Raw genomic sequence first — 26,024 nt, 5'->3', positions numbered from 1 at the left:
TTGGAGTCGGTTATGTGCAGATTTACTATAGCCCAATGAACTTGTCAGGTTGACTCATCATTCTACCTACAATCTATACTAATTACATGTATGTTTATAGTGTGTTTTAGTAGCGACATACGGTGTTTTAGTTTTAGTAGTAGTTTATAGTATTAAGCTGTGAAATTTAATTTAGTATTAGTATTATTTAGAGGATTATGGTGAAATTAATTTAGTTTTAGTATTAATAGTTATCGTATTAATGTGTGGAAATTTAATTTGTTAGGATTATGTGAATTTAATTGTTAGTTAATGTATTAACGTGAAATTTAATTAGTTTTAGTATTAGTTAGAGTAATAATGGGAAAAATTTAATTTAGTATAGTATTAATGCTAATGTTAATTTAGTATAGTTATAGTTACAAAATTTTTACTCTCTATAAAAAATATTTTAGTATTAGTTATAGTTAACTAAAACACACTAGATGTAACAATGAATTCTTTTTTTTCTTCTTATGAACTTGTGAGGTTTGACCGCTACAACAGGTCAAATTAATAAATAGACTCTATAAAGAGTGGACAAGGCATTAAAACAAGAGACATAATAAGGACTAAGAAAGGATTTTGTGTTGCTGTGACATCTTTTACTTGAAGATGAAAACATCTTTGGCTTTTACTGTATTATTGGAGTCTGTTATGTCAGCTTTTAGTATAGCCAATAAAATTATTGCAATGTAATGTAGGGATAGTAGTAACGACAAGGACACTTAAGACATATTCCTGGGGGATGATTAGTTCGAGTTGCCCTCTGGCTGTGTAGACTATGCATGTGAAATACTGCACTGCCATTAATTTCCTGGTATAAGCTTGGAATATCTGCTGAATGGTAACTAATATTTTCCAACCTAGAACACAAGTAAAAGAGTGGATCGTGTTTTCTGAGAGTAAACATTTTTCTATAAACTACAGAAATCCAAAGAAGGACCACTGTACATGAAGGTTGCTTATTACTGTTATCGTCTTGTACGTGGACTTGAACCTTACATTGACTGTGTTTGTGTGGGATGGGTGTGTGTTGAAATATGATATGATAGCATTATTTTGTTAAATTATTTAAACAACATACAAGCTAGTCATAGTCATTTATTCCAACACAGTTATATTGAAGGTGCCATCTTGGACTGTTGTAGCAACTATGCATTGTACTGCAATGCCCTTAAGGTTCTTGGTATAAGCTAATATCTTCTTGAAAGGTAAACAATTATTTTACCTAGATTCAATAAAGCGATGGATCGTGTTTTTTGCGATAAACCATTTTTCTATACCCTACAGGGCGAAGTCAACAAAGACGATCATTACATGTACTTTTTTTCTTTTGTCTTGTTGTTTTTTTTTTTGCCTACATGGCTGTGTTGTTTTGGGCTGTTTTGTGTTGCACTTAATGCCGATGATAGCATCTTTTTTTAAACTAATTTCCAAACAAACTATGCTATCATAGTCATGAGGTCCAAAAAGGTAGAATTCATAGGTAATTATAAGGTTAAACAGATTTTCTTGAGATTATATGCTAGATATAATATTTTGAGATGAAATATTTATAAAAGAAAAACATCAGTTTTAATTCCATAGAATTTGAGTATATTATTACTAATTACTAGGAATTTATAATGTATGTTTTCTTTTATAAATGATTTTCTCAAAAGAAATATATATCTAAATATAATATCAATATAATCTGTTTAAATTACTAAGTACTATGGAATTATAAAAATGTATGTTGTTTATAAACAATATCGCAAATAGACTAGTTGTAAGTTTTATAGTGACAGCCTCAAACATGAAAAATAGGTGTGTCTAACTAATGAGGTGTTAAACAGCATCTTCATAACTTAAACAATTAACTACATGACCATCATATTATTTATGAGTGATGCTATTTTCCAATAGTATAATAATTAGTGATTATCATTATGCGATACAATATTAATTAATTTTCCATCTAATATCTAATTATTGAAAAGAGAACAACTAAAATGATATGTGAAGCTCACATAATAAATCAACTTTGTATTAGTTAAGCACCACTATAATGGGATAAATTGCACAGGGGGTGTGGTCTAGATATTCAAACAGCATAGGGAGACTGTTTAATCATGAACTTGTCAGGTTGACCTCATCTCTAGATCTGACCCTGCAATAATGCAATGCATACAAGTTAAACAATTTTACTATCTCATAAACTTGTGAGGTTTCACTACTAGATGGACTTATAAGAGTGGCCATGCATTAGAATTCCAGTCATAAGGTCAAGAGGGAAGGCTGTGTTGCTAGTAAAATCTTTCTCCTTGAAGATGATGAAGAAATCTTTGGCTTTCTACTGTTAATTGGGTCTGTTATGGCAGCTGTCCTATAGCCAATAAGTGTCAATGTCTAGACATACCTGGACAAGACACTTCGACAATTCCATGTGGCTGCCATTGCAAATAGTCGAAGTCGCCGTCCTGATTGTGTGTCAGCTTGCATCGATACTGCAATGAAATTAAAATTTCCTTGGTATAAGCCTGAAGCTCGATTGATGGCAACTTCACGAGAACATAATAACAATGTCATTTACCTTTCCTGTGTAAAAAGTGCTTTTTCCGGATATGTAGCAATTTCTGAGTTAAAAATATATCATTCGGGTTGCAACAGTGTAGGCAGTCAGAAAGTGCCTGTTGTTGCAGTTTCATCGTTATTGTAAAGCAAACTATTGCGGAGTTGCAGATGCTGGGATGGGCTCAGAGGTGCCATTTGACCTAACTTTACGTGTCATGTTTCAAGTCATTGCTCAAAAAAAAGTCTACCTCTTGCTACACTTAAGCTAAACACTAACATTGTAATAGTCATCAGTGTTAGTTGCAAGTGACAACTGTTTTGGCTGCGATAGCAGGTGGTTGCGCTGGTCAAGGTCATTCTGTGGGATACACAAGAGGCAGGCAGATGGGTCGTATTTGGGTTGCTTGCTATGATGCCCTGTATTCTGCCAGGCAGTATCTGTCTAATTTAGAAGGCATTAACTATTGAACATTGCTATTATAATGGTAACTGAGTATAGTTTTAAGTGATTCTTTTTAAATATTTTCTTTTTGAAGTAATGTGTAAACATTGTTTTTGTAACTAACAAGATTTTGGATTGTAAAAATATAAAAGAAATTTTAAAATGCAAAAAGGACATTGATCAAAATTTTTCTATAGATGTCTAGATATAGTTATATTTTTTCTAGCAAGTGCTTCCGTAAATTACTTTCTTCTAATTCTCTCATACGTGTATTCAAAAGCATAGATCTAACAAATAAACAAGAGAAACAATACTTAGCTACTCTGTTTCACAAGCCTACCACAAACTAACTTACTCGGCTCGTTTGTCTTATTTTTACTAATGCTTCTCTTGTTTGCTTTCCTCTCTCTCTCTCTTTGCTATATGGTCATCATTATTATATGATTCCTTGTCACCAATATTTCAAACCACTTTTGTTTTCCCTCTTGATAATTTTTAACACTTATACTTCAACCTGGTAGTTGTTTGGATAAGTGTGCATTGTAAGTATGTTACTTAGTTTGGATGGACCATGTCATCCATTACATCATCATGATGTAATAGATCATGATCACATTGACTGGTATGACAGTATTATGGGATATTAAATTTCATTTTCAACTAGAATTTCTCATAAGGACAAGGCAGTCTGACCTTAGAGACAGGAGCAGGGTCTTCTTTGGCAATGTTTCTCTCCATTCTCTCTTACTTGTAGCTATAAAGGACTTTGAATAATTGACTGGTCTGTTTCATAATATCATTTTGTCCTGGACTATGACCGGTTAGTGTTTGGAGAACTAGAAGATCAGCGAACTTTTTAAACCTATGAATTTTGGTGGGCTCAAGTACTGATTGTAATGTAGCACTCAATGTGGTTTTAATATGGGCTTAAATCTGAATGGTTCGTATCTGGACTTGAATTTGTCAGATGATGCTATTGCTGGTTGACAAAAGACAGTAGTCAGCAACTGACTGTTTTTTTCGTCTTCCTTTCTCTTTGGACTTCTATTTACTTTTGCTTTATCTATGACACGCTGAGCAAGAGTATGATGATTCTAAACAATATACAAATCTTCATGACTTACACACCAATAGCTCGATCATAATTAAAGTTTGTGATAAATGTAATGTATTTTGGACAATAATACTAACAGACAAATTAAATGGAGCGACATATTGTATAATATATTAGACAATGCAGTTCACTATGTACCAGCCCCTCCGACCATAGAACATTAGTGGCTATGTGGCATAGATATCCATACTCCAAAGTTAAATTAATACATTTAGGGTTCTAATGTTTAAGATTGGGGTCTGGAGTTATTAGTAGTAATTGTCATGAAGTATGCACTTTCTTTTCTTTACAAACTAACCACTACTCTTTGATAGGGGGCTGGTTGCGAAATTGACATCTATACAAAATAATAGGGACTTACCCATTTTAAAATCTAATGTACCTTGACCTTGGTCTTTCTGTAAGTCTTCAGAAAAGCTTCTTTGTCCTTTGTTTGGAGATAATTGTGTCATTTTAAGTAACTACTGTTGATGTCTCTCTCTTCCAAAGTAAATCTAGCAAAGCTTTTCTGTCCAGGGTGAGATTGAGTTTTTTCACAGGAGGAGAGGCAACCAGAGGTACTTCGACACCATAGGTGACAATATACAACGTCCATGATCGTAGCTGTTTCTCTTCGAAATCTCAATCTCTGCTCAAAGCTAGTAACTATAGCAACAGAGAGGGCGTGGAACTAGACACGGTGAGTAGCGAGACCACGTGGGAAATTTGGGGTGGTGAAGATGAGGACCATTGGATGAGGAAGAATTGCAGACAGTCTTTGAAAATTGACAAAATAGATGAGTTAGTCTTTGATGTGTTTATAAATCATATGTATCTGTCCTCCATTGTTCTCAGTATAGGAGATAATGTTAAACTATTGGTAGACCACCAGATGGTAGCTACTGCTGTTCAGATTACCACAGAAACAGAGTGTATTACGTTAGGTACAGTATTATATACATTGTAGTGTATTATTATGTTAGCTTTATATCTAATATTACAAATAGAAATATATTTAGAGTTTTCTTTAAATAAATAAATGAGTATTACTTCCATAATGTCAAACTTCCAAAAGGTCGCCTTCCCAAAATGTTTCAACTCCCAAAAGTGCCCACATTTCATTACTGTATTAGAATTAGCTTTAGATAACAATTTGGTAGTGAAATCTAGTAATTCATCAATCAGCAGTCCTTCATTTAGCATTATGATTCTGATGGTCTCTGATGTTTTTGAAGTAATTGTACAAGACTAAGTTTACTAGTCAGACAGTTTAGCAGTTTGTTTACTTAGTTTATGATGGAATCCAACCTTTTTATTAACACACAACAGTGGAAGATAATTGATATTGGAGAATATAGACATTTGACTATTAGATAGTGAAAGGATGGTAAAGAATTTGTGGAGATGTTCCATTGACTGTGCGGCTTTTTGCCCAGCTAGGGACCACATTGGGAGGATGACATTGTCAAAGATGTAGAGGAGATCACAATCATGTCCCAGACTCTGCTAAAAAACAAAGCAGAAATATAGTAGCCAGGATGAAGAAGAGAGCCAAGGAGGAAGTTGAAAGTGTTCATACATTTACATGGATGCCTAAAGATATTGTATATTGTTGAGGTGTTGAATTGTTAATAAGTATTATTAGTAATATAACAAAATACGTCTTTTTATGGTCTAACTGACTTTATGGTTGATGGTATTTTAGGAAGTGACATTATTGAGATGACATAATGGAAGTTGGACATTCTGAGACCTATCCTAATTAAGTAGGGATTTGCATTGACCTGTCACTGCGTAACATGTTGTATTTTTTTAGTGTGTATGGGTTAGTATTGTTATCAAAAAAAGGTTCTGGTCAATCCCATCTACTAATATGTAATATTTATATTATTGTCATTATAGTAAAACAAGATAATATTCCCCCACGCTGCCCAAACTAAGTGTTATTATTATTATAGGGAACAGATAATGAGATGGGCTACTAATATAGCTCGTAAACAGCTACTAAAACTTAGGAACCGTATGGGGTAAATTTACCCGACGGGGCAAATTCATCTCGTGATAAGTGTCTGGATTATTTGGGTCCATATGCCAAGGTTAATTTTAATAACTTAGTTATTAGGATTACCACTATACCACTGTATAGTTGTATAGCAATGTACTAATAATCCTTCCGTTTTTGGTAAAATTAGGGCAAATGTTAATGTTAATTCACATAATTTTTGTAATGTGACTTTAGTGTTGGCTAAAGTATGCTAGTTATTACTAGTTATAACAAGACAATGATTATATTATTATTTTAACTGTTAAACAGATTTGGACGAGGATTTTTTCTCTAAAGTACTACTGTTTATCAGCTGAGCCTCAAAATACCTTGTATTCTTCTATATTATACTCTGTTCACATTAAGGATCACTTCAGAGTAGTGGAATTCAATAACAATGTCATCAACTATCTTGAGTGTGGTGCCATAGTGGTTAAGTCATATTGAAGCTTTAGTGATTTATGCAGCTGCCCTAGTATACTTTTACTTTAATGGTATTTTTGACAATTTTGAACTTTTTTCTGAACTTAGAACATAGTAGAGTATTCAGTACTAGGTTCTTTCTCTAAATTATTAATATTTATTATCAATTTACTTGTTATTATCTATAGTACAAGGTATGGTTGAAGCCAGGAGGTGAGCAGCAGTTTCTTTATGGACACAATGTCTTAAAAAGTGGACGGGTCGTATAACGAGAGTACTCCACAATACAAGGAGTTGTAATTTATTCTATGAGTGATATTCCCACTAGTAAGTAACACTCAATAACCTGTTATTAAGTTTATTAATGTACATTACTGTGTGATGGCTTGCTCTTAATTTATTGTATGGATAATAACACTCATGTGTTACTAATACTAAAATCAATGCTTACTGTGGTAACCATTTCACAATGTCTTATGTAGTACTGACCTTACCAGATATAGTATATACATGTAATTGTCAGTTAGGGTTTTGGAGTTGCAGCTAAATCCACACAGACTGTCGACATGCGATCCCTGGGTACTAACAGTGGTATTTTAATCAAGCTGATATTGGTCAATATTTGCGCTCAGAGACCAACTTTAGCTAATAACTCAATGATAGTTTAATTTGTTTCATGGTCTTTACTCTTTCACTATGATATTGTAATAGTTTTTCTCTAAGATTAACACAATGTACCAGATTCTCTAGTTAAAAATAACAACATTTTGGTACAGTCTAACTGATGGTCTGGGATGTAGCAGTATGGTTATTATTAATTCCCTGACATGTCTCTAATGACTAATAAAAGATCCAAGTTGTATTTGACACCTTAATATACTTTACTTGGCAGGTTCTTCATGAACCTTACTATGGTTTGTGTTATGGTAATAAATACCATAGTACACATATTACTACTAATGGTTATATATAGGTTTCATTAGTTGTGAAAGGAGGAATACTTTACAATATATAACATGGAAGAAGAACACAATATATTTAATTTCAGGAGGTATAAAGTACAAAATTTTGTTAAGATCAATAAAAATGTATTATAATTTTTTGTTGTGAGAAAAAGACAATACCTCATAATGAGAATATCTAATTTCCTGTATAATAGAGGGTGACAACAGACATAGAATATGCTTTGTTTACATGTGTGTGTACTGGTCATAATCTGTGATCTAAGTCCTTTTTGATCATCTTCCAAGATTCATGCATGAACTGTTTATTGAGTTCATTTGATATTTTTGTGGTTCTTTGTTTGTGTGAGACAGTCATGATCTGTAGTTTTAAATGACACTTGATTTATTTTGGTACTGTTCCATGAAGTTAATAGTCACCAGCTTCCCACTTCTTTAGTTGAGTCAATAATGTAATTGGATGGCATACCATTGTATTGTTGTCTAGTGTGGGTGTGTATTTTGAGATGCATCTATGGAATTGTTTTGCCTTTCCTCATTACCTTTCTCTCTATCTGTAGGTAAAGTCATCCTGTTCTTGTTTTAGGTAATGTAAGGTTTGTTTTTCGAATTGTGTTTTTTGTTTTTTGGCAGTTCCATCTGGATAACAACATTCACTTTATCTGAGAAATCTTCACTGCTCTCTTTAGTAAACCGACGATAGTTCCATGTTTGTTGGAGGAGGGTGACATTTTTTGGCAGAGGACATGTATACCTTTTCTTGTTAACACCAGGTGAAAACTGAAGCTACTGTTTTTGCCTTAGTGGAACTCATGATCAGAACTGTATTCGTATGAAAACAATTTACTTTCGTCTTTTAGCAAGCTCTGTTTTTCATCTGAAATATGTCCACAGTAAAATGATATAGCATACAATATATTGAAGAAAACCACAATTAGTCAGGTCGTATATCATTGATACTATATAATAATAACACAGCCATACAAAGTTCAAGACAAGTGCCAACATATTTCAAAGCTAGCCACAGATCAGCCACTTTGGACTTGGCTGATCATTGATACTGGGACAGTCTCCAAATAAGGTTATACAAAGCATGAGCAATGAAACAATATTCAACAATGAATAGAGGTCCCCAAAACGGCTGCCGTATAAGTGACGATAGCTACTTGCGAATGGCTTTGTTTATGTTGCTTTTTTTGTGCTTAGTCTCATGGTACTTCTAGATTGACTGTTTTTAGCGAGTGTGACTATTTCTCGATGAGATAACAGAAACTTGTCGTGCAGACTTCCTACAGATCGCAACAGTCTTATGCCAGCAACTAAAAATGTAGTGCACACAAACAGACACCATAGTGCAAATATGACTTAACACGAAATGAGAAGAAACAGAACTGGGTAAGTCCTGCAAATGCACCAATTAGTTCAAAAGTGATGGCCACTATGTAGTGGATGAAACACAATGGTTATGATAACTCGCCACTGTTGAACACAAGTCGTCCAGTAGTCTCATTCGAGCACTGTGCCATAGTGTTAGAAATTACTAGAGTATATGTAGCAGTCAAACTGGGGAATCCTACAGAAATAACAGTCTTGGATATCACCATGCAGGCAATATTGGTGCAATAACCCTGATACACCCAAGGATCTAGAATGTAGAACAATACTTTTGAGAATCCAAGGATTGCTATAGCAATATCAATTGCTATAAACGTCCTTGCCTTGAACCTTTGCGCCAAATGTCTCTTACAAAGGAAAACAATGCAAGCTACGCCGAGGATGAGAAAAGGAACGAAAATACAGAGATGTGGACGTAAAATGCAGCTATCAAGCAACGTTGATAGACGTCCAGGATCCCTTTCTCACAATTAGGCAAACTGCTTGCATAATATATGGAACAGAGAAGTAGTGAGTTTCAACAACTGATAGAGGGGAGAGACTCGTTACTCGACTTCACAAACTACTTCCATTGTTATCGACTAATTTACTTATGAATCAGGTCACACACTGCTATAGCTTATAAAGTCACCAAACAGACACCCAAAAAGCCTTTAAAATAATTCTTATTGTTAACATTATGTAATTAAATTAATTAATAATTAAGCTGTAAAAGTTCAGCTGTAACAGTTTATTATCAAAACTGTGCACAAAAAGATCGACCCAATCACTATGACACTGCACTCATCGCACGTTTAGTTAAACCAACCAGCATTGTATCACACGTACCTCGTGTATCAATACTTTAAATAACTGTTTTCCTGTGACCTTTAACAATTGAAGTAATGTTTCACACAGTCAGTCTAAGCTGATTACTTTGTTTATTAGTTAGTCACCACAATAATCTAAGTGAAGTGTATTTACAATGTACCATGGTCAGTCATCCTTAAAACTATAATAGTTTAATGGCAAAGACATAATAATGACTTAGGCTAATAAATAAAAGAGATATCTTTTATATTAGCAAAGATTGGTTTTAAAATACATTAGTTATAAGTTACAACCATTTAAAGTATTTTGCCAGGCCATGAAAATATGGACAACAAGATATGCTATATCATCCTAAATTCCACTTCCTTTGAGTTATTAAGGAAAGAGTAGCTAGAAGACACACTATATTAGGCAAATAAAACACTATACTCCATTGAAACACAATGAATGATGCAATCATTTAAATAACACAAGATGGATTCCAATCACAACAAAACACTTGTAAATCATTATCAATTATAACATTAATGTACTTCCAACGACTTCCAATAATGTCTAATGAAAATAATATTCCTTTAATCAATAATGTTATTTATTTTTAAAACCAAATATCAACTCACATTAGATTAGTGTACAATCTTTGATAAAAATGAGACTTAATATTATTTATTACTATAAAGAATATTCCTATTAATAATCCATTACATTTTAAAATAAGTCAATCATCATATTGTTACATTTTTAACATTGGGACTTAGCGGATCATGGTTGCCATCAATTTTGAGTTAACGATGGTAGAGTAATTTCAATTTTCTCCTGTATTGAGAGTCTTTAGCTATTGGGTTATGTTCAAAGTAGACAGTTTTGATAGATTTTATGGGAAGCAAGTTGATCTATGTCTCTCCATTCAGATAACTATTATTTTGAACTGAGAGAGAGAGAGAGGAGAGAGCCAAAGAGGAGAGGTGGGGAGGGAGGGAGGGAGGAGGAGGCGAAAAAAGAGAGAGAGAGAGAGAGGACGAGAGAGAGAGAGAGAGAGAGAACATTGATCAGAAGCCACAGAGCCAAAACAGGTGATTGATCAACAATGACAGGACAGGACACAAAATAGTAATCAAGGAATTTTCGATAGTCCATGTATCATTAAAAAAACTCATAAAGTCAGCAATATAAATACTAATGTGTTCAAATTACAAGATGTCTAAAACATTCTTAGATTAGATTCGGTGAACACATTTACAAAATATGACAAATTAATAATTGACCCAAAAATCTTCTAACATAAGCAGATGAGATGACATAACTCAATTGTGATATCATTACAAGTTAATCCAGATCTTTAATTTCACCTAGAAACAAATAGTAGTATAATGATCATTTATCTCTAGTACTCCAAATTAGTTTACTGGTTAGTATGGCCATCCATCCTTTTAATACCAAGTAGTCAATCTGATTAAGTGATCTCATTTTCTGACAAATCTAATTCCTAAAGTAAGCAATGGTCTAACCCCTCATCTTTTGATACGATTCCCTGAAACTCAGTAAAAGCAGTTCAAAAAAGAAACTGAGTTCTATTAAAGATTTCAAATGTTTAGCAATAAATCTTCTCTTTTACTGTAATTTGTGATTTGTTCTTACAAGGAAGTTTCTCCAATCCTGTACTAAAGAGTCTAGACCATCAAGTACCTGACATTTAAAAAAATTAGACCAAACCTCACAATAATAATTACCTGATAACTTTTATGAATGAACATTAACATAAAATCATGACAACGTGGCCTCGATTTGATTACTATCAAAGACTACTGATCCTGTCGTATATCTTTGATATATATTTATATTAACATTTGACATCATTAATAGTGTTGGCAATAGCTATACAAATTATGGTATACACCATTGTTGCTATCCATCCATTTGTCTATTCACCTAGCTGTCCATCAATACATGGGTATGTCCACCTATCTGTCCATCCATCCATTTGGTATGTCCACCTCTCTGCATCCATCCATTGTTTATGTCAATATCTGTCCTCCATCCTGTGTATGTCACTATGTCCATCCATCCATTTGTCTGTCCAAGATCGTCATCTTCCATTTTTCTGTCTATCTATCAATTTGGCTGGACCTCCATCAACCTGTCCTATTGACTTTTATCCACCTACCATCAGTCAGACATACTGTGAATCGGTTAGATCCAAGTTCAGGATGGTTAGATAGTTAAAGTGGTGAGACCTCTATAACAGTTAAATTTTATTGATGAGAACAAATCTTAACATAGCAAAGTGGTAGTCCCCAATTACACGAAATTGATTGAAGATAAATCTAAGTTTCTATGGAAACATAATTTTAGTAAGAGTCTAGAATATTAGCACTACTAATACTAAATAATGGAAATTTATTTGATGAGCTAGATCAATAGTTCTGTTATTATAATCTATCACAACACATACAATAACACATCCAGTGCTTACATTGTACGAACACTACATTGATCTGAATGATTGTGTAAGCCTTATGTTACTATATGCCGTTCATGTGAATCAATATCAGATGTTTCAAGTGGTTGTTTACTTTATTGAGTAAGTCGATAAAGTCCATGTATTTCTTTAAACTATTATCAGAACAAATCTAATCTGTTACCGCGGAGTACGAAAGGTAGAGATGGAGATAGATGCTGATAAGTTTTTGACGAAAACATAAAGTCTATAGGAAAATGTTCGAATATTAATGATGAAATCAGTTTATAATGTGATGTATAATAGTAAGTATAGTAAAGTACATGACATTCTTCTTTAATATTGTAATGTTGGCTACACTGTGGCATCTTTTCAGACCGGCAGTGAGTGAGATCAACGTCCTACAAAACCATAATGGCGTAATGACCAAATCCAACTGATCATATCTTAAAAATCATCATGCTGAATTAGTACCCCCGCGACCTTCAGGATATTCATGCTACCATCTATAAAAACACCTTTCAAACATTGACAAAATTTTATTTCCGGTCATTCAGTCCTTAATATATGGGTGTAAATGACATATATTTTCTTACCGTTCTTGCTCTCTTCGTTCAGACTTTAGCCTCCAGTATCCATCCCTATTTTTCAATCTTCATATTGTTATCTGGAGCAGTCGCCTTTTAAACATGATTCACTAACAATAAAATAATGACGGTCATAATCATTTCCTAAAATTAGTTATTTCTCCTTAATTGTTTTTAGCCAATGTGCCTTTTATACATTGGTGTCTCTAAAGCTTTTTTATTCCGGTGTTCCCAAGAACTGGAGTTTCTCATGTGTATTCTCCATCCAGTATTCTACACAGCACCAAGTCTAGCTCTCACTAGGATATTTTTTCATGGAATTAAGTTTAGCGTTAGAGATTCGTAACTAAACACAAAATGGCGCCACATCAGCTACATCAAGCCAATTCAACTGTACTCGGCAAAATCTGTGTCTATCAAGAAAAGAAAAGAAAGTAACTATTTTAAACTCACAAAATAATTATAATGTATCCTTAGAAGCTGATCAGATGGAGGATCTAAGAAAAAAATTCTATGAGGTCATCCTTAAACAAAAAATAAAACAATTACCGTAGGTGCAACCACGTTTCGTGACTTCATCGTATCTAGTCCTCATATCTTAAGCTACACGTCCAGTGGTACCTGGGTATCCATAATATTACATATCCACCTACCACAATTCAGACATCCTCTTAATCTGTTAGATCCAAGTTCCAGGCGGTAAGATTAGTTAAATGGTGAGATCTATAACAGTCAAGTTATGATGAGAAATTACAAATCCGCAAAATTAGTCAAAGTGGATAGTCCCAATTAAAAACACTCCTCAAGTTCAATCAATATATACTACATGTTGTCAAATGAGACAATGTCTACAACAGTCTTAAGTTTTGGATTCGTGGACACATGTACAATTGACAATTAATATTCCCAAAATCTCTAACATACAAGAGAGAGACATTACTCAATCGGAATATCAGTTACAAGCAAAGCCAGAGTATTTAATTCACCTAAAAAACAATTATATTATAAGCGCATGTATATTAGTACCAACTTAGTCTACGGTAGTCTGTCCCCCGCCTTTTAATACCAGTTATCCAATCCTTGTATTCAGTGATCATTTTCTGAGAAATATATGCCTCAAGGTTAACCACTGCGTCGAACCCCTCATTCTTTTGATTACGATTACCCTGTAAACTCAGTAGACGCAGTTTCACAAACAACTGAAATTGCTGAACAGATTTTTAAAATGTTTAGCACCAAATCACTCTCTTTTACCTGGTATTTTGTGATCTTGTTCTTAACCAAAACAGTTTCTCCACGTTAATCTAAAGAGTCTAGACCACTAATACTGACTTAAAATACACCGCATCACTAAATACCTTGATAACTTCTTATGACTGAAATATAACAGAACATCATGACATATGCTTTGTATGTGCTTACTTGCAATACTACTGAGCCTTTACTAGTATCCTTTATACTTCTAGATTTACATTTTACATCACTATAGTGTTGGCAACAACTATTACAAATTATGGTATACTCCATCTGTCTGCTTATCCATCCATTTGGCCTATCCACCTATCTGTCCTCCCATCCATTTGTCTGTCCACCTATCTGCTACCATCCATTTTCCTGTCTATCTATCCATTTGTCTGTCCATCCACCACTGTCCTATTTATCTTTTATCCACCTATCCTCCATTCAGCATACTCTTAATCTGTTAGATCCACGTTCCAGGAAGATTAGTTAAGGTGTTGATACCTCTATAACATCAATTTGTTATGCGTGAGAACGATCTTCAAATTAGTCCAAGTGGATAGTTCCCCCATTGGAGAATATGATCGAATGAATCTAAGTTTCTATTCACCATTTTAAATTAATTTTTAGTACGGAGTCGAACACATACATCCATGCAGTTTCTAATAGGCTAAAATGTTATTGATAAAATACTTACATGATTTTTTTGTTATTGTACTCTACCACAATATAGACATACACAAACAGTGTCTATTCATTGTACCCAACACTCATTGATCTGATATGATGTGAGCACTGTAGTGTCCATTGTATATAGTATGTAAATCATGTTTACAAGTTGTGTTTCCTTTAATTTTAGTACGTTATCAAGTCCATGTATTTCTTTTAACTTCATTATCATAACAATGTAAATGTGTTAGCGTACGAGGTCAGAGATTGAGATGATCCGCTGATCAAGTGTTGACGAAGACATAAGGTCCTATAGACGCATGTCATAATATAATTGATGACCTCAATCAGATTTTTCATGTGATTAAAGGATCTAGTATAGTAAGTCACACGACATTTCTTACTTCTACTAGTTTTAATAGTGGCTACACTGCTGGTATCTTTCTCAGCCGCAGTGAGTAATCAACGCCTACAAAACAGACTGGACTATGACCACATGAATACTGATCATATCTTACAACATCATCATCTCGAATTCTTACCACGGCGACCTTCAGGATCTTCAATTGCTACCATCTATAACACACTTGCAAAACATTGCAAAATTTTAATTCAAGAGTTCATTCGTTCTATAATATAGGATGTGTAAATGACATTATCCTTTTCTTACCGTCCCTGCTCTCTTCTTCAGACTCTCTCCTCCCGCATCCCTCCCCCTCTTTTTCAATCTTCATCTTTTTATCTGGAGCAGTCGCCATTTTAAACTATGATTCACTAACTAATAAAATAATGACGTCATAATCATTTCCTAAAATTTAGTATTTCTCCTTAATTTTTTTAGCCAATGTTCCTTTTTTCAACAGTTGGTGTCTCTAAGGCCTTTATTACGGTTTCCCAAGTAAATGGAGCTTTCTCATGTGTATTCTCCATCCAGTATTCTAAAACAGCACCAAGTCTAGCATCATCACTAGGATAATTATTCTGAATTGAATTAAGTTTAGAGTTAGAGATTTCGTAACTGAACACCAAATGGACGCCACTTATCAGCTACATCAGCCAATTCAACTGATAGCTCTGCAAAATCTAGTTCTATCAAGAAAAGAAAGAATTAACTATTTTAAACTCACAAACACATACTTATAATTGTATCTTAGAAGCTGATCCAGATGGAGGATCTAAGAAAAAATCTATACGGTCATCCTTAAACAAATAAACACAATTACCTGTAGGTGCAACCCACGTCTTCTTGACTTCCTCGTATCTAGTCCTCATATCTTCAGCTACACTGTCAAGTGGTACCTGGGTATCCATAATATCTAATACTAGTTTAAAGATACGAACACGTTCTCTTCATTTGAGGTGGCTTCTAATTTAGCCTCAATACTCTGAACAATATCGAGTGCTCTGTCAACATTATCTTGCCTTCCCGAGTGATCTGTCATTCGTCTGTAAACTCGACGATCAATATGTCCTCAGAATACAGCCTGGTAGCAAAGGCAGAAGTTCTGCCATAGTATCCTGGATCATAGAAGCAAATTGTAAAAGAACTTTGATTTCTGGATATCTAATACCAGACATAATTTGATGACTTGGAGCTGAAAATATAAAATTAGATAATTATTATTATTGATTTAATATCATGTCATCTAAAACTCTATAATATTTACAATAGGTGATCAGTTTACAGATAGAAGGAAGAAGATACCAGATATCGAAAATATTTGTCATATCCACTTACCTGACAAAAAAACTACTAATTAGACACAAAGTAGGTGTGTGATGTACTTCCTAAGCTATGAATATTAAATATTAGCTTGTGGTAAGTTATGGCAGCAGACTTAGGTGTATTCTTTGTTACGAACTCCACGTGGTGACACATTGCCTTGGTCATTAAACCTAAGAATGTGGAGAGCAGCAGTGTTGATTATCTCAAACAATGGATTAACGAAAACCAGGAGATATTGGATGAACAGTTACTAAAATATGGTACAGTATGAGAAAGACATTTCCTATTGCTCCCTCGCCATTTGTAGGTGCTATTCTTTTTAAAGGATTCTCAGTAGAAGAAGCCATTCATTTTCAGGACGTTGTCCAAAGTATCGAAAAAGAATTGAGCAACGAATATCGAGGGACTTCTCCTCGTAGATTAATTCCTGGGACTCAAGTGAGATATACTATGCACTTAAAGGGATTAAACTCTTGTCTCTCTCTAGTTTGTTTTCTCTGCCAGTGAGCTACCTCCTCGTTATCCCATCCACAACATCTAGAAATGTCTTTCCTTCCAGCACCTCCAAAACGTTTGTTCTTTTGCTGTCTTGAAGCTCCCACTTCTTTAGGTGGAGAAACATCTCTCTGCGATTACAGGTATAACTGTATCCATGACAACACTCGCTCTATTCATGATAACTTTCCCTTTGTCCTTCTATTAGGAAGGTATATGAGCAACTGGATCCTAAAGTTAGGGACAGATTTGAGACAAAGGTGTCATGTACATACGCAATTATCCAGCTAAGAAGGCATACTTTTCTGAGCCTCTTCTCATGAAAGGATGGCAAGCTGTGTTCGATACTAAGGATAAGGAGATTGTAGAACAAGAGCTGGTAAAATCAGGGATGAACTTTGAATGGGGAGTAAGTAGAATCATCTTTGCTATGTAAATTTCTATTCTATACAATACCAATAGGTTAATGATCATCTTTGTATCACCAATGAGGCCCATCAGCAGTAGAACTACATCCAATAACAGGAGAGAAATTTGGTTAATCATCTTTGCAGTAAGTTTAGACACATCCAATCTATTCGTTAGTCTATCATCTATTTATCCATTCATCAATCCATTAGGTTTTCATTGGAGCATGTTCATCAAGAATTTGGACACATTTATCAGAGACTACAACAAATTTATTATCTCATTTTCTCGTGGTTTGTATGGATATTTCAACTATCTATTGTTACTGTGAAAGGTGACATCATATTAATAATAGCTACAAATACTGAGCATTTTTGCTTGTCTTGTTTAGGTCTAAAAATATGGCCATGCATACATGTTTTGGAGATGGTTCAGAGATACCTCTTGCAGATGTCACTCATGTTTAGAGATACTCTCTATAAGAATATGGTCTTTTAATAGATGGGAAAAGGGAGATATAGTAATGATTGATAACTTCCGTGTATCACATGGACGCGACAGGTGCTATAAATATGGATAAAGAGGTTTATATTGTATTGTTTTTTCCTTCTCATTGAGTTAGCCCTATGTTGGGAAAAGGAAGATCGTTGTGACGTGGTCAAAAACCTCTACTAAAACCAAGTTTCAAGAAATAAAATATTATATTGTATTTTGTATTATTCAATGTAACACTAATCAAGAAAATTTTATCACCCTATTCTGAAATGAGAGGATGAACTATAATATTTGTTAATTGTATTTATTGTTAATCATATAAGTATTTATAACTATCACATTATTGCATTATATCTCTATTTTAAAAAGAAATTGTTCATCATCTCTGTCTTCAAAATGTAACGTCCATGTTGGTTTCATACAATATAAATGGTAATAGCTATAGTCTTGTCCAACATGTAGTCTTTGACCTTTGGTAGCCACATAGAAAAAGTAATGAAATGTATCGCCAAATGTATTATGAGTCACAGACCAATCGAATTGCTCAATAGCCATCATGTGACCTCTGAAGTGAGGTTGAGAAAATGTTATTGAAATAAAACGACCACCAGGTTTGAGGACCCTTGAAGTCTATAAGTTAAATAGATAAAACTAATCTAGTATAGCTAGCCCCTAGACAAAGATTAAATAGGTGGTAATCCATATACCTCACTCAGAGCTTTTTCGAGCATCAAGTAAGACCTCTTCTTTAGGCTCCCATGGACTTCCCTGATCTACCATGAGTGAGTCAATAGTACCTTTGTCAATAACTACATCAAAAATTTTGTCAGGAAACTTCAAATCAAGTATATCCATCACAAGCCATGACATAGGTTTCAAATGGTTAGTTTTAGTAGCCATTTTATTAATGACTGTCTCCGAGAAGTCAATGTTAGTTATGTTGCGATAGCCATATTGATAAGATCTTCACCTAAAGATGTAGAGTAAAGGAGAGGTTATCTATTACTTAGCTAACTCATTTTGCTGTTACCGCAACCCAAAATCAAGATATGGTCATTAGTGAGTAACTGAGGCAAAAGTAAAGATTGGAATGACTGAAGTCCCCCAAACCATTCAAAGTAGTCTTCATCTTTGTATCTTGTATCCCAGTAGCTCTTTGCTTTGTACTTCACATCATTTACACTGAACGGTGAATTTTAACCCATCTCTTATTGCTTCTTTAGATCCACGAGTTTGTCAGTGATCCACTGATCTTATGTGTTTATAGGATGGAATTTGAATACTGCAATGATTAAAAAATAAATCATCTTTAAAGCATAAGGTGCTAACGATGTATCATACTGACACACGAAAGAAGTTATTGCAAGTACACCAAATTTTCATAATTACATAAGCTTAAATATTTTGAATATGTCAAAATACTGCAAACTACTAAATAATAGAGAAAATGATATAATCTAATTAATGTATTATCACAGGGACATGTATGTAATTAATGACACATATTTTAGAGTAGATGCTACATGTCCTGATCTTCTATCCAGACTAATGTCTGCACACTATTAGCATTGGGGGAGTGAAGAACTACTTCAGGTATTATCAGTTGATCCTTCAACAGAACAGAAGTTGGCTGTGACTGAAGACGTGGTTCTAACAGGGTACAACGTTGCCCCACTGGCAGTGAACAGTTAATACCAATGTTAATAACAGCTTCCCATGTATAAGATAATAGTACACCTATATCATTAGTCATGTCATTTTTTAAAATCAACCAAGTTTGGAAAGATTGCTCACGATAGACCTGAACAAGAGATTCCTTATCTTCTTCAAGATCAACAGGTGCTTCCCACGTGACCTGGGTTGCCTGTGAAATTGTCATCCATACTAACACTAAAATGACTTTCATAACCAGTTGGACCCTTCAATGTTGTGTATTCATTTGTATTGCCATACCAAGGATAATTGATACCATTAGAATCACTAACAGGGCCATATCTTAATGGTGGAATTAGCCAAAATGTATAGCCACACGGATTAATATATTGTTATACTCTCTTTTAGCTGTAACTGCCTGCACCCACCCGATACTAAATTGACTGTCGTATATTAGTGGTGAGATAGAGCCAGTTACTTTTTACTACAAAATGTGGGTGATGTATCTCATAAATGCGGTGTGTTCTTCGATGATCGTCTCTCTTCTCTCAATGTAGACATCTAACTCTGTCAGAGACACTTGTGGCCAAGTCATCATGAAAGCATCCAGATCTGGAGTGTAGTATAGTTCTCACAGCATAAGTCGTTTAATAGTACAAGTACTATAATATAGTAAGGACTTTCACATACAGTCTTTCCACAAGTACTTACCTACCTTGTTGCTGCACTAGAGGACTCACACACTGTCTCAGAAACCCCTGGTAGTCTGGGCTAATCTATAAAATCAACAATACAACAACACAGCTCCCAGCCTTGAGGGGAAACACTGCATAATAAAATACTTTAGTTTTATTAGACATTGTACGGTCTCCTACAATGAAAAAGTATTTCCATAAAAGGTGCAACATAATTGTCGTAAGACACGTTCCAATGTTATTAATAACTGGGAATGAGACTTGATAATTTAATTCCCATGGCTAAAACACTGATTATTATAAAAAAATACTAACAATAAACAGTAAATCTAACATTAGTTCTCTGATCTTTAGTATTCTAACTAATATAACTATGGCCAGCTCAGATTAAGCAGAATAATGTAGAAGCAGACACATTGCCTCCTTTGCCTGTCCAGTTGGTATGAATAAACTCGCCAGGTTTGGAAAGAAGCTCGTATGTGTGAGCACCAAATATCTCCTCTGAGCTTGAATGAGGTTGGCTGGGACACGCTCAGATCTGTAGAGGAAGCAATTCAAAACTTCCATCTTTCTCCCTTCCTTCCTTTATCTTACCGGTAACCATCAAAGAATGCTAAAGCGGAAACTAAAAGCAGGTGTTGGGACACCATCTCCACAGCCATTGCAATTACTTTACGCCATGAGCTCTAATATACAATATTGTATGAAAATATTGCAGCTGTAATGGAAGACAAGCACTGACTTGACATCTGATTATGGCATTCTTGAAAAAAGTCATCCATAAGTATATTCTGCAGTTTCAGGTTCTTATCAAAATAGCTTTCTTTAATGTTGCCAAGGAAACGACTGATGAGAAAAGATATCCATAAAAATTATTTATGAAGCAATAAATGCAAATATTTCTCACCTGCGAATGATACATCCTCCTCGCCACATGAGAGCTATTGATCCATAATTGAGTTTCCAATTGTACGTCTTTGCTGCTTCCTTTAATAACATAAATCCTTGACATATGAGGGGATGATTTTAGAGGCATAAAGAGCTAGAGCCTGAGAGAGAAGAATTGCTAGTCTTTGAGAGATGAGATTACGAGAGAGAGATAGAAGGAGAGAGAGAGAGAGAGAGAGAGAGAGAGAGAGAGAGAGATGAGAGAGGAGAGAGAGAGAATGAGAGAGAGAGAGAGAGAGAGAGAGAGAGAGAGAGAGAGAGAGAGAGAGAGAGAGAGAAGAGAGAGAGGGAGAGAAGAGAGAGAGAGAGAGAGAGAGAGAGAGAGGAGAGAAGAGAGAGAGTGAGATGAGAGAGAGGAGAGAGATAGTATGAGAAGGATGCTAATTATATTACTTGTCTAATATGTTCAATGTAAGCTGTTTTATCAGCTTTGTATTTAGCTAAATCAGCTTCAGAGGAGAAAACAATTTGCTAGCTGAAGTACGCTCATCTTTAAGAGAAGAAAGACACCGAGCAAATACTGACTCACCTTGTGAAGAGAGAGAGAGAGGGAGAGTAACAAGAGTTATTCTTAGATGTACCCCTATTTTTTACCAATGAGTGTCAAGGCATTCCTTTATCAAGAGCTGAAATAGCTGTCCATTTTCCAGTTCCCTTCTGGCCAGCAGCATCTCTGATCTTTTCAACAAGGGGAGTTTCCATCAGTATCCTATAAAGAACATACACACAAGTCTATCATTAATCCCTCCTTTCATCTCAAGACACTCACCTTTAATAAGCCATGATGTCAGCTGTAATTTCAATAAGGAAAGAATCAAGTTCTCCTTTGTTCCATTCAGAAAATACCTAATAATCAACTCATATTCATTTGAACAGAGTAAAGGGAGAACGTACGGATGCCATGTCGTCATGACTTAGACCCAACCCATTCTTCATAAGATCATAGGCTTCGCAGATAAGCTAAAAAAGTAAAGTTTAAATACTTCATTCAGTTTGCAAAATTATAATATTTTAAGTATTTTCCAATACATTGTCTGTTATAGTAAAAAACGACAAAATGAAATTTACGACATGTGTACTGCACATGCTCCATTTAATTACAAGGGACTAACTTGCATATCCCCATATTCAATTCCATTATGGACCATCTTAACGTAGTGACCAGCTCCATCAGCTCCAACCCCAATCACAACACGGTTCAGTACCAACTTTGGCAGCGATAGACCTATACAGCAAAGACATGCTAGCCAGAAAAAGACACCAAATATAAAATACCTGAACAGATATTTTTTACATGTGGCCATGCTTCCACAGCCCCACCAGGCATAAGAGAGGGACCATATCGAGCTCCTTCTTCACCTCCACTAACTCCACAACCCATGTAGAGCATACCTTTTTCAGCTAAAGACTTATAACGTCGCTAGATAAGAAAAAATATAACAGCTGTCTGTTTGTCTGTCTATCCATTCATACCTGAGTATCAGTGTATTCTGAGTTACCTCCATCAATAATAATGTCACCTTTCTCCAAATATGGTAGCAAGTTGTCAATAAAACTATCTACTGCGCCACCAGCTTTGACAAGCATCATAACACGACGAGGCTTCTTTAGTTTTGAGACCATTTCTTCCAAACTGGCAGCACCAACAATCTTTGTACCTGATTGAAGGATAAATGAATCATTATTATTATAGGGACTATACTAATTACCTTTGGCTTCATTGGCAAGGAAATGATCTACTTTTTCAACAGTTCTGTTGTAAGCACAGACAACAAAACCATGATCATTCATGTTCAGAATGATATTTTGTCCCTGAGAGAGAGAGAGAGAGAGAGAGAGAGAGAGAGGAGAGAGAGAGAGATGACATCAGAAGCATTGTTTTCCCAAATAATTAGTTAGTCTTCTTAAAATAACTGACAATATATTGTAATTTGTGTTATTATTAAAACTAGCCCTTGCAATACAGCTGTCTACAGGAAGCAATCTACAACTATTACTATAAGAAAAATTAACAATGAAGACACAAGAATGTAAAGTGATAAAACAACTATTACACACAATTATATAAAATATGGCAGTATGCCAATTACTCCATCCAAAATGCTAAGGTTTCTTAATAAGCTGCAAATCACAAGTCACAAAAATAAGTAATAGTAGTAGGCAACAATATATATAATACAGCTGCTGTCAATGGAGAGTGGCAACAACAAAAGTTGTTATAAAATAGAAACAACTATTTGGTTATGCAGCTGTATAAATGCACAAAGTGGTAGAGTTCTATCTAAATGTCAATACATGTTAATAACATAAATTTAACCCCAACATCGGACTTCATGATGAAACGACTTCAATAAATTAATATTATGTTTGCTAACAGAAGTTAGCGTGAAGAGATTTCGAGCATAGCCATTCTATAATTGCTTTCTTTGCATTAATTAAATTTAGTCACTCACCATGACAGCCAAACCAATGAGAGCATATCAGCACTGCATTAATAGGAAATAGAGTCAATAAAAAACACACATCTATATTTTATATCATCATCACTTACACAGGTTCACTGGCCATTGTGATTGTAGAGAACAAATTACTTCAACTGGAGAGAAAAGGGCTCTGACCCTGAGTTTATCAGTTGGTAAATATTTATATTCCTATGAGGGGAGTGGCTGGTGTTATAACTTCCCGTAGAAAATTTTAAAATCCACCATTGTGTTCTGAACATGCGCAGTCAGCGTGGCTGCATAATAATGGAAATTAATTAATTTTATTCCTTTCTTTTATGTAGGGTCACAATTAAATTTTCACTAGTGATGTCATGGAAAACAATGGTTCAGACACCATTGTTGAGACAGTTGACTCTTTTACTGAGAAATTCTATGTTTGTTACCATGGTAACCAAGCCACATGTACGACCATCATCAACATTGTGTACTCAAGTTATTAAAAAGCAAGACAATTCAACAAAACAATTATATTCACCATTACCAGTGACATCAATAATTCATGTATTCACACCCAACATTAGGGTTCCAGAAATAACCTCAGACCCATTACCACAGTAACTGGTAGTAACTCATATCAAATTTATCAGAAGTTGCATCATTTTCATGTAAAACATGGCACTACCATAGAGAGGCTGTGACATCAGATAGGAAAATGTCATCATTGTCTGAGGAATTGGTCCATTATTAATACACACGGTTAGTGTTATATAAGTGAATGTTACTACAGCAACACAATGAATATTAATAAAAAACTTTACAGACAAAATTTGACATTCACGGCAATTACAAAACAGAAGGTATATGTTATATTACTTTTTACATGTGGTCGCTCTATGTTAGTACTCAAGAAGACAGACTTATTAAACGATTACAAACTCCAACCTCGTGACATTAGGTTCTCCGCATTGTCCTCTTTGTATGTACGCCAGTCTAGCATCATATTGCGATTACAAGTAAATGGACAGATAAACTAATAGTATGGATGGATGCTAAGTCATATGGATAAATGCATGATGGATAGTATGGATAGATAGATACCCAGCGATATGAGTTTATGGTACTATATTATTTACATATATATGTTCCCAGTATCTGAACTTGTTGTATCAGGAACTTATCTCATTATTATGTAGCATATCAAAGCTATAGTCAATCATGACTGTGTTTGTTTTACTGGACAGCGATCATGCAGCCATTGTGGACTTTCTAGCAGAGCTACAAGTAAGTGAAGGACTTGAGTATGATGATTTAATGTTGGTATTTTAGGAAAGGCTGCAGAATACATCAGAGGTTTACTTACCATTTGAGCTACGAGTTTATGGAGGCTTTGTTTATGAAAATGGTTTGCATATTACATTTAATCTGTGTACATAACTCTAAGGAAATGGATGGATGGTTGAATGAACAGATGGATGGATGGTTGAATGAACAGATAGATGGATGGTTGAATGAACAGATAGATGGATGGTTGAATGAACAGATAGATGGATGGTTGAATGAACAGATGGATGGATGGTTGAATGAACAGATAGATGGATGGTTGAATGAACAGATAGATGGATGGTTGAATGAACAGATGATGGATGGTTGAATGAACAGATAGATGGATGGTTGAATGAACAGATAGATGGATGGTTGAATGAACAGATGGATGGATGGTTGAATGAACAGATAGATGGATGGTTGAATGAACAGATAGATGGATGGTTGAATGAACAGATGGATGGATGGTTGAATGAACAGATAGATGGATGGTTGAATGAACAGATAGATGGATGGTTGAATGAACAGATAGATGGATAGTTGAATGAACAGATAGATGGATGATTGAATGAACAGATAGATGGATGGTTGAATGAACAGATAGATGGATGGTTTGAACAGATAGATGGATGGTTTGAATGAACAGATAGATGGATGGTTGAATGAAACAGATGGATGGATGGTTGAATGAACAGATAGATGGATGGTTGAATGAACAGATAGATGGATGGTTGAATGAACAGATAGATGGATGGTTGAATGAACAGATAGATGGATGGTTGAATGAACAGATGGATGGATGGTTGAATGAACAGATAGATGGATGGTTGAATGAACAGATAGATGGATGGTTGAATGAACAGATAGATGGATAGTTGAATGAACAGATAGATGGATGATTGAATGAACAGATAGATGGATGGTTGAATGAACAGATAGATGGATGGTTGAATGAACAGATAGATGGATAGTTGAATGAACAGATAGATGGATGGTTGAATGAACAGATGGATGGATGGTTGAATGAACAGATAGATGGATGGTTGAATGAACAGATAGATGGATGGTGAATGAACAGATAGATGGATGTTGAATGAACAGATAGATGGATGATTGAATGAACAGATAGATGGATGGTTGA

At 34.8% G+C, this 26,024-nt stretch overlaps 1 protein-coding gene and 1 pseudogene across 1 annotated transcript; both read right to left on the bottom strand.

The window, feature by feature from the left end:
* Window positions 1–16,534: 16,534 nt before the first annotated feature.
* Window positions 16,535–19,699, bottom strand: LOC121392233 (EEF1A lysine methyltransferase 4-like). Its single transcript, XM_041523549.1, is given in 6 exon segments — window positions 16,535–16,592; window positions 18,353–18,450; window positions 18,528–18,560; window positions 18,562–18,731; window positions 18,836–19,002; window positions 19,593–19,699. Coding segments are annotated over 6 exon segments (633 nt in total).
* Window positions 19,700–20,550: 851 nt separating this feature from the next.
* On the bottom strand, window positions 20,551–23,596 carry LOC121392232 (annotated as a pseudogene).
* Window positions 23,597–26,024: the final 2,428 nt, after the last annotated feature.

Source organism: Gigantopelta aegis, unplaced genomic scaffold, assembly GCF_016097555.1.
Source record: "Gigantopelta aegis isolate Gae_Host unplaced genomic scaffold, Gae_host_genome ctg3558_pilon_pilon, whole genome shotgun sequence".
NCBI classification, from domain to species: domain Eukaryota; kingdom Metazoa; phylum Mollusca; class Gastropoda; order Neomphalida; family Peltospiridae; genus Gigantopelta; species Gigantopelta aegis.
This window is presented reverse-complemented; position numbering and strand designations above follow the sequence as displayed.